The sequence below is a fragment of the Engraulis encrasicolus genome, chromosome 5 (genome assembly GCF_034702125.1).
Source record: "Engraulis encrasicolus isolate BLACKSEA-1 chromosome 5, IST_EnEncr_1.0, whole genome shotgun sequence".
In the NCBI taxonomy this organism is placed as follows: domain Eukaryota; kingdom Metazoa; phylum Chordata; class Actinopteri; order Clupeiformes; family Engraulidae; genus Engraulis; species Engraulis encrasicolus.
Window position 1 is genome coordinate 16,410,917 of NC_085861.1, and position 10,000 is coordinate 16,420,916.

General features: G+C 47.3%; 1 protein-coding gene across 1 annotated transcript in view; it reads right to left on the reverse strand.

Moving 5' to 3' along the window:
- The window catches only part of iglon5 (IgLON family member 5), a 353,983-nt gene that overhangs the window by 26,294 nt on the left and 317,689 nt on the right, over positions 1-10,000 (reverse strand). The window contains exon 4 of the mRNA XM_063198012.1: positions 4,377-4,496. Within this exon, the coding sequence (XP_063054082.1) occupies positions 4,377-4,496 (120 nt within the window). The remainder of the gene's footprint in view (positions 1-4,376; positions 4,497-10,000) is intronic.

Below are 10,000 nucleotides of genomic sequence, written 5' to 3' on the forward strand. Positions count from 1 at the left end.
CTTTCCGTTCGCAAATTATACGGAAACAATCAGCGGGCCATATTAACCCGGGGGCAGCTCCAGCTAGGCTGTTAAGATGCACATCTACATGCTGGGATCAGATTCATAACCTAGACAATATAAAATCAATCAGTTTTTCTGAATTGTGATTAAATGTGATTATATTATAGCTTTTTCAATAACTTTTTTTTTCCGAAAAGGGTTTTCTAACTGCCGAGAAGATTAGCTAGCGGAGAAACAGTCATAAACTGTTGCAGTCTGCAGTGGCCAGACTCTCTTGGTGTAACTCTCATAGCATTGCTAACAGTTTCTGCTGCACAGGGTGTATCAGACTCCAGTCAGACGAACCAATGAATATACTGTCGGTTGTCATTGATTGAAGCCTCATGTTGTGGTCATACAAAAATGGCTGCCAGTCACATCACATAAAGCCTTCAACTAACGTCTGTCAGTTTTCCAACCAATAGTAAAAAAAAAAACCCAGCAACCATTGGTTAAAGGTTGATGTTTGGGTATGACAAGATGGATACTACATGAGCTTAAATCCCATTTGTCATGTTGGTACTGTACATGCAAAGTGAATTGAGAATTTTATTAGCCCCCAAAAGGGAAATTATCGCTACCTGGCCGTTTAGACAACAGGTGTGGTAACTGAAAGTAGCGAGTTGCCGACAGGGCAGGAGCCATATTGATTCCCAGACAAAAGCAATGGACAGCCTATCTTTGATCCAGTAGCTTCACTTGCATTGGAGAGCTTACACCATCTCTAATTCTACCTCCTCCATGGTCAGGGCTGGACTGGTAACCTGGCATACAGGACATTTTCCCGGTGGGCCTACAGTCCTCAGGGGGAAATACTGTTGTTGTTGTTGTTGTTTTTTTAGCTGGATTGTTTGCTCGTTTCCCCCCCTTAGAGACTGGCCCTCAATTTGGATGGGGCAGGCCATTGGTCTATCTATAATTTCAATATTGTACTGACCCATTCAAAGTATTGTTGAAAATTAGGGGGTTGTGTGAGGTGCTGGTCTATGCCGAAATGCCCAGGCCGTTTTTTTGTAGAGATGCACCGGAGATGTTCCGGTTCCGGATCCGGCAGGATAATATAATTTTTCACAGGATCCGGGTCCGGCAGGATCTTACGCAGTGTATCCGGTATCCGGCATGTTACCTAAAAATCAGGGTCTGCTGCATCTCTAGCCTAGGCTTTTCAGTCAGTCTTTCACAACCCCAATCACTGCATGGAGTGAAAGCCCTTTGGAAGCGGCCGTTGCAGGCAGTGTGGCAATAAGCCAATGAGTCTAAAAAATAGTTTGAGCCAACGTGATAAAAAGGGCCCGCGTGTGCGAGTAGATTATCTGTTTAAACCCTTTTGTAGGATCCGGAATCCGGTATCAGGATCTTAAGCAGTGGATCCGGTATCCGGCAGGATCCTAAAAATCAGGATCCGGTGCATCTCTAGTTTTTTGGTCCCAGTTCAGCTCTCTCCATGGTCTGCGATGCCCAGTGGTGATCCTTGAATGACTAGTGCCCTGGGCAACGCCCCCTCCGGCACCCCAACCTCTAATCACAGCCCCGTTTCATTCCAACAGTGAGATCTTCCTCAGCCTGAGGATTGAAACGTTGCCGTTTATAACATTGAAATAAAGTTTAAGTTTCTGGAGCTAATGCCCAGGGACCACTTCATCACACTGTCTACCACTTTTGTCTGGCACCTGGATAACTGCTTTTTGGATGTGCGCTGCGCACCCCAACCTCCAAACGTCATCACTGTTTTTGACAATCATGTTCCACCCCAATTAAAAGGCTGGCCCCAGATTTTTTTTCTGGCTACACCCCTGCCTGCCACAAGTGACTTTGGATGTGCACATCCAACCTACAACTTCATCTGGCGACTGAGGCATGATTCAGGCCCAGGCCAAAGGCGATTCTAGGGTAAGTTGGGGACCCTAGCAAAAATTCAAAAGAAGGAACATTTGCAGTCAATCTATAGACTTTCTGGGCCCCAAGCATCTGCCTGCCTAGCCTGGTGACAAGATGCGCCTCTGGTCCCCGGCCATCACCACAGCGTGTGGTCCCTTCAGCTTATTCATCCCTAGTGCAGATCTCTCAAGCTATTCAGTGTCTCTGTGCTTTTCTCTATCCTCAGTGCAGCTCAATTGAATGAAATGTGTGACAGGCCTTTTGCTTTGTGCTTTGTGCTTTTTGGCTGGCATGGACACCTGTAATGTATAGCAGAGTGAAGTGTCTCCACAGCACTTAGCCGCTTCCCACAGCTTGGCTCAATAGCTCTTGGCATGGGGTCTCCAGGGGAAACTTCTCTCTCTCTCTCTCTCTCTTTAGAGAGCGCACGCGCGAGAGAGACAGAGACAGAGACACAGACAGAGAGAGAGAGAGAGAGACAGAGACAGAGACAGGGACAGGCAGACAAAGACAGAGACTTTTGTGTAATTGTGAGTGTGTATATTTTTTATCTGTGTCTGTGTGTGTGTGTGTGTGTGTGTGTGTGTGTGTGTGTGTGTGTGTGTGTGTGTGTGTGTGTGTGTGTGTGTGTGTGTGTGTGTGTGTGTGTGTGTGTGTGTGTGTGTGTGTGTGTGTGTGTGTGTGTGTGTGTGTGTGTGTGTGTGTGTGTGTGTGTGTGTGTTGTCCAATCACTGCACTAAGGAACGTTTGACCCTTGACCACTGGACATACTTGTTTTTCCTGCTTACCACAAGCAAAGACTGTGATCTGTCGGAGCTGGCCCAGTTACTGGGGAACCTCTTTGTGTGTGTGTGTGTGTGTGTGTGTGTGTGTGTGTGTGTGTGTGTGTGTGTGTGTGTGTGTGTGTGTGTGTGTGTGTGTGTGTGTGTGTGTGTGTGTGTGTGTGTGTGTGTGTGTGTGTGTGTGTGTGTGTGTGTGTTTGCCTAATACACTTACCTGTACTTTACTGTGACATTGTGAGAATGTTCAACCCTATCATACTCTGTACACTGCCTACTTCTACATACTATACTATATCATAGATGTATCCATCAACACTTGTTCCAGGTCATGTTAAGATTGTCTACCTTAACTGACAGAGTATGTTTTTCTGCATTGGTCTATCCCAACTCACAGAATGTCTTTTTGCACAATTACCTTTTTTACATTTATTATCTCTACTATTTTATTTTATTTTCCCCACCCTGATGACTATTCCTGTGTTATTTGTGTCTTGAAATGTCCATGTGGGCTTTTGTGTATTTGTGTATTTATGTAAGCTACTGGATACCTGAATTTCCCCCTGGGGATCAATAAAGTTACTCTACTCTACTCTACTCTACTACTCTAGAAGGATCCTTGGAGCCTTGAGTGACGATGAAAATGATTACCAATCCAAAATAAATTCCAGAAAATTGCATTCCAGCAACCTACCAACTACCACATTACTTCCCTTTTCTCTGTTGTAAATATTCTGCATCCAGAGCGCTGTAGTGAGATATTACAATAGGATACTACAAGTGTTAACTGTGAGACAGGAGACAGGGTGGCGGGGGCAAAGGGAAGTCAAAACCTGTCATTGAAGTTATCAAACCTGTTAACCAGGTCCATACTTTCAAAGTTCTGCAACCCTGAAGGCATTTTTGGGGAAAAGTCGGCATACAGCATTTTTGGAACGCTCTGGAACTCCCCTAAATACTTCAATGCAAACATTTGGATCTGTATCTTCAAGTGGGGGAGTGAAAGGAACACTGAGAAGTAAGGAGGTTGTCTGAAGAGCTCAAAATTCACCGTTTAAGAGCGTTAGGAGAGTTTTTGTCCAAAATGCTCATATGCCTTGGGGTTATCAGTGTCCCGTTTCAAAGACCAGAGAATGCCACTGATGTGAATTGCTTGTATCTTGAGTGACGGCCTCACACAGTAACTGTAATCCTAGACACATATTGCGTCTGTTTGTGTGTGTGTGTGTGTGTTTCTGCTGTAATAGAGAGCTTGTCCATTTGAAGACGGAGATGTCACATCTATCCATAGAGACTAATGGACTTATTATACTGACATCGTCATACGTGCAAATCTGCAGGATAATTCCAATAATGCCATTAATATTTGGATCTGTAATCCTTCCCTGTGTCGAGATCCAAATACAAGTACTAAACTGTGTGTGCGTGCCTGTGGATATGTCTGGTTCAGTGTGTGTGTGTGTGTGTGTGTGTGTGTGTGTGTGTGTGTGTGTGTGTGTGTGTGTGTGTGTGTGTGTGTGTGTGTGTGTGTGTGTGTGTGTGTGCATGTCTGTTTCAGTGTGTGTGTGTCTGTGTGTTTGTGTGTGTGTGTGCGTGTGTGTGTTTGTGTGTGCATGTCTGTTTCAGTGTGTGTGTGTGTATGTGTGTGTGTGTGTGTGTGCATGTTAGGTAACTTACTTTTGGAGGTCCTCCAGGTGACGGTGGGTTCGGGGCGGCCCTCTGCCAGACAGAAGAGGTTCACGTTCTCCCCCTCGTTCACCGACACGTCCTGAGAGATGTTGGTGATCCTGGCGGGCACTGCATGTGTAGGTGTGTGTGTGTGTGTGTGTGTGTGTGTGTGTGTGTGTGTGTGTGTGTGTGTGTGTGTGTGTGTGTGTGTGTGTGTGTGTGTGTTTGTATGCGTGCGTGCGTGCGTGTGTGCATGTGTGCGTGCATGTGTGTGTGCGTCCGCACGCATGCGTATGTGTGTGTGTGCGTGTGTGTGTGTGCAGGTGTGTGTGTGTGTGTGTGTGTGTGTGAGTGTTATAGGGGGGAGAGAGAAGAGACAAAGGAGAGACTCATCAATAATAATCATCGTGCTGGTGGAACATTAGCATCCGCGCTAATTTGTGATGGATCGGCCATAACGCATTCACCCTCCGTCCCCTTCCTCCTTATCACCTCCCCTAACGACGGAGGAAGTGCAGAGAGATGTGTGTGTGTGTGTGTGTGTGTGTGTGTGTGTGTGTGTGTGTGTGTGTGTGTGTGTGTGTGTGTGTGTGTGTCTGCGTGTGTGTGTGTGTGTGTGTGTGTGTGTGTGTGTGTGTGTCTGCGTGTGTGTGTGTGTGTGCGTGTGTGTGTGTCTGCGTGTGTGTGTGTGTGTCTGCGTGTGTGTGTGTGTGTGTGTGTGTGTCTGCGTGTGTGTGTGTGTGTGTGTGTGTGTGTGTGCGTGTGTTTGCGTGTGTATGCTTTGTCTTGGAACAAAATGTTACACAACTAGTTTGGGCTGACCTGGCAGTTTGCATTCTTTTCTTTTCTTTTCCTTTCTGTTGTTCTGCTCTTTTCTTTGCCTTTCTTTTCATCACCCTTCCACTCCACACCTCTCTCTGTGCTTCTCGATAGATGACTGACATTAGGCGTTGTTTCGCTCTGACAGTTTTTTTCAATGGCTAACAAGCTCTTACCCATACTTCGAATACTTTTTCTAAACTCTTAACACAGACTACCACCTACCAAGCGCAATTGGTCAAACAGTTCATTTTCTTCTCAAAAGCACACACTGTTAAATATACACAAAGAAATGCATTCATTGACTGCTAATTGTGTGAAAAAGGCATGTAATGTGTCAACTGTATGACAATGGAAAGCCCTTGGTGTCATAACTGTATTAAGAGTTTTGCAAATGTCGCTGAGGATTGGACAAAAGCTTGTTAGCAATTGAAAAAAACTGTAACTCCTACCACTGCTGCTGCTATGGAGCGCTGAGGTAAGCTATAGGTGCAGAGTTGTGCTGTGTTGTGCTGTGTGTTGCTGTGAACACTGCTGGATAGACAACTGGAGGGCCCTTGAATTTAAATAGCCCATCATCGCCGCTTTAATGAACTTGGCCCTGGATTTTTCTTTCGCTCAAACGGCTAACACTAACGTGCACCATTTTTCAGGATCTGATGAGGTGAGCTGAGACGAGGCGCGGAGCGGAGCAGGGGAGGCCAGCACAGCACAGCAGAGCACAGCAGAGCACAGCAGAGCACAGCAGAGCACAGCAGAGCACAGCACAGCACAGCACAGCACAGCACAGCACAGCACAGCACAGCACAGCACAGCACAGCACAGTACAGCGCAGCACAGCACAGCAACGCACGGCCCAGCACAGTCCAGTACAGTACAGCACAATAGAGCACAGCACAGCACAGCACAGCACAGCATAGCAACGCACAGCACAGCACAGCACAGCACAGCACAGCATGGCACGGCACAGCACAGCACAGCACAGCACAGTACAGCACAGCAATGCACGGCCCAGCACAGTCCAGTACAGCACAATAGAGCACAGCACAGCACAGCACAGCACACAGCAATGCACGGCACGGCACGGCGCGGCACGGCACGGCACGGCACGGCACGGCATGGCACGGCACTGTCAGGTTCTGTGGACAATTGTGCCTGCTGTTCTTTAATCTTGCCACTAGATGTCGCCATTTATCTTTGTATTTTTGTTTTACCCTTTGCCATTGGCTACACCTGTCTTTTTGGTTATTGGTTAATTGAATCATTGATGGTGAATTGATTGGGTTGCCTATTTAAAGCCTTTGTTTCCTTTTGACTCTGCTGAGATCTCCTGAAAGCCACATGTGAGTACTTGTCCCTGATTTTTGCTACTGCTATTTTTGAGCTGCTGTTTTTGACTTTGGAACTTTGTTTATGTCATACTTTTGCTTGAAGAGGATTTTTGCTTAAGACTTTTTTTGTGGATTATGGACTTTGATCATTAATGTATTTTGGACACTTGGAAGACTGCTTTTTGTTGGAATTTGGGATTTAACCCTTTAGTTGCCATGGAATGCTGCATATGATTTTTTGAACTTTGACTTTCCCAAGAACTGTTGCCTTTTTGAGACCCTTTTTGAAAGACTGAACTCTTGGCTCTTTGTTTTTGTTTTGGATTTTTGCCTACTGAAGAATTGCTTGGATTTTGTCAAGTTGACTTTGAACTAAGTAAAACTAAGTTTGAACAAACTCTAATTCTCTGCATCTCTGTCCTTCGTCTCCATTTCCTTCTGAGGGTGGCCTTGGGTTTTAAGACCCTGACAGAAGATCTCAGCAGAGTCAAAAGGAAACAAAGGCTTTAAATAGGCAACCCAATCAATTCACCATCAATGATTCAATTAACCAATAACCAAAAAGACAGGTGTAGCCAATGGCAAAGGGTAAAACAAAAATACAAAGATAAATGGCGACATCTAGTGGCAAGATTAAAGAACAGCAGGCACAATTGTCCACAGAACCTGACAGAAACCACCTTTTTGTAAAAGCTGAAAAATGCGAGTTCCACGTTCCCAAAGTGGCCTTCCTTGGCTATGTCATCTCGGAGGGGAGGATCCTCATGGACCCTAAGAAGGTGGAAGCAGTACGGGATTGGCCTGCCCCCATCACAATCAAGGAGACGCAGAGATTCTTGGGCTTTGCAAATTTCTACCGGAGGTTTATCCGCAACTTCAGCTCCATTGCAGCCCCCATCTCTGCACTCACACGAAAATGCAACTCCCCCTTCTCATGGACTACTGAGGCTAGCCAGGCCTTTCAGACTCTGAAGCAACACTTCTCCTCTGCTCCCATTCTCCAAAATCCAGATCCCACTCGACCCTTCATCGTGGAGGTGGATGCCTCTAATGTAGGGGTTGGCGCGGTCCTCTCCCAAAGATCCTCTGACGGTAAAATCCATCCTTGTGCCTTTTTCTCTCGCAAGCTCTCTCCGTCAGAGGAGAACTATGACATTGGAAATCGAGAGCTCCTGGCTGTTAAACTGGCATTGGAGGAGTGGAGGCAGTGGTTGGAGGGGGCTCAACATTCCTTCCTAGTGTGGACAGATCATAAGAACCTGCAGTATATCCAGCAGGCCAAGCGCCTAAATCCTCGACAGGCCAGGTGGGCTCTCTTCTTCAACAGATTTGACTTCAACATCTCCTACAGACCAGGCTCAAAAAATGTCAAACCTGATGCGCTCTCACGCCTATTTCAGTCAGAAAGTCTAGAGAGCCCACCTGAAACAATCATCCCTAGTTCCCGAGTCATTGCACCAGTGCGCTGGGGCATAACATCTGTAGTTCAGCAGGCCCTGCGCAATGATCCTGCCCCTGATAATGTTCCTGCAGGTCTCTTGTTTGTTCCCAGGTCTGCACGTGGTCAAGTTCTCCAGTGGGGTCACTCTTGTCGACTGGCGGTCCATCCAGGGGCATCTCGAACACTGGAGTTCCTTGAGCGGCGCTTCTGGTGGCCTACTATGAAGACGGACGTGCAGACATTCGTGGCCAGCTGTCACAACTGCGTCCAGGGGAAGGATCCACGCCAGAGACCCCAGGGCCTGCTCCACCCACTGCCCATACCCCGCAGACCGTGGTCACACCTCTCCCTTGACTTCATTACTGGCCTCCCTGCCTCTGAAGGTAACACCACCATTCTAGTCATTATTGATAGATTCTCTAAAGCCTGTCGCTTCTTACCTTTGCCCAAATTGCCCTCTGCCTCTGAGACTGCCAGACTCATATGTGACCATGTGTTTCGAGTCTTTGGTCTTCCCCAGGATCTCGTCTCCGACCGTGGCCCCCAGTTTACCTCCTGCTTCTGGCGTGCCTTCTGCAAGCTGATCGGGGCGACTGTGAGCCTCTCATCTGGCTTCCATCCCCAGTCTAACGGGCAGACTGAGAGACTGAATCAAGATCTTGAAGCCACCCTGAGATGCTTGGTCTCGAACAATCCCACCTCCTGGTGCTCCCAGCTCCCTTGGGCTGAATATGCTCATAACACACTGAAATGCTCAGCTATAGGTATGTCACCCTTTGAGTGTCAGTTTGGTTACCAACCATCTTTGTTCCCTGAGCAGGAGGTGGATGCAGGGGTCCCGTCAGCCCAGCAGTTTGTTCGGTGGTGTCGGCGTACATGGGGTAGAGCCAGACGAGCCTTGCTGAAAGCCTCTCGGCAGTACCAGCAGCAGTCCAATCGTCGTCGGAGGTTGGTCACCTTCCGACCTGGTCAGAGGGTCTGGCTCTCGGCTCGGGATCTTCCACTGAGGGTGGAGAACAGGAAGTTGGCGCCCCGGTTCGTTGGTCCCTTCAAGGTCCTCCGCAGGATCAACCCTGTGGCCTACACTCTGCAGCTCCCTCGCTCTATGAGGGTCCACCCGACCTTCCATGTCTCCCGTCTCCGCCCAGTGGTCACTTCCCCACTGGCTCCTACTCCTCGGCCGCCACCTCCTCCTCGACTCATCGATGGCCATGCCACCTACACGGTCAACCGGCTCCTGGATTCCCGCCGTGTTCGGGGGTCTCTTCAGTACCTCGTGGACTGGGAGGGGTATGGTCCTGAGGAGCGCTCCTGGGTACCGTCCAGGGATGTGCTTGACCGCTCCTTGGTTAGAGACTTCCATCGCTTGCATCCTGATCGCCCTGGGATCGTCAGGAGACGATCTTAGAGGGGGGGGTTCTGTCAGGTTCTGTGGACAATTGTGCCTGCTGTTCTTTAATCTTGCCACTAGATGTCGCCATTTATCTTTGTATTTTTGTTTTACCCTTTGCCATTGGCTACACCTGTCTTTTTGGTTATTGGTTAATTGAATCATTGATGGTGAATTGATTGGGTTGCCTATTTAAAGCCTTTGTTTCCTTTTGACTCTGCTGAGATCTCCTGAAAGCCACATGTGAGTACTTGTCCCTGATTTTTGCTACTGCTATTTTTGAGCTGCTGTTTTTGACTTTGGAACTTTGTTTATGTCATACTTTTGCTTGAAGAGGATTTTTGCTTAAGACTTTTTTTGTGGATTATGGACTTTGATCATTAATGTATTTTGGACACTTGGAAGACTGCTTTTTGTTGGAATTTGGGATTTAACCCTTTAGTTGCCATGGAATGCTGCATATGATTTTTTGAACTTTGACTTTCCCAAGAACTGTTGCCTTTTTGAGACCCTTTTTGAAAGACTGAACTCTTGGCTCTTTGTTTTTGTTTTGGATTTTTGCCTACTGAAGAATTGCTTGGATTTTGTCAAGTTGACTTTGAACTAAGTAAAACTAAGTTTGAACAAACTCTAATTCTCTGCATCTCTGTCC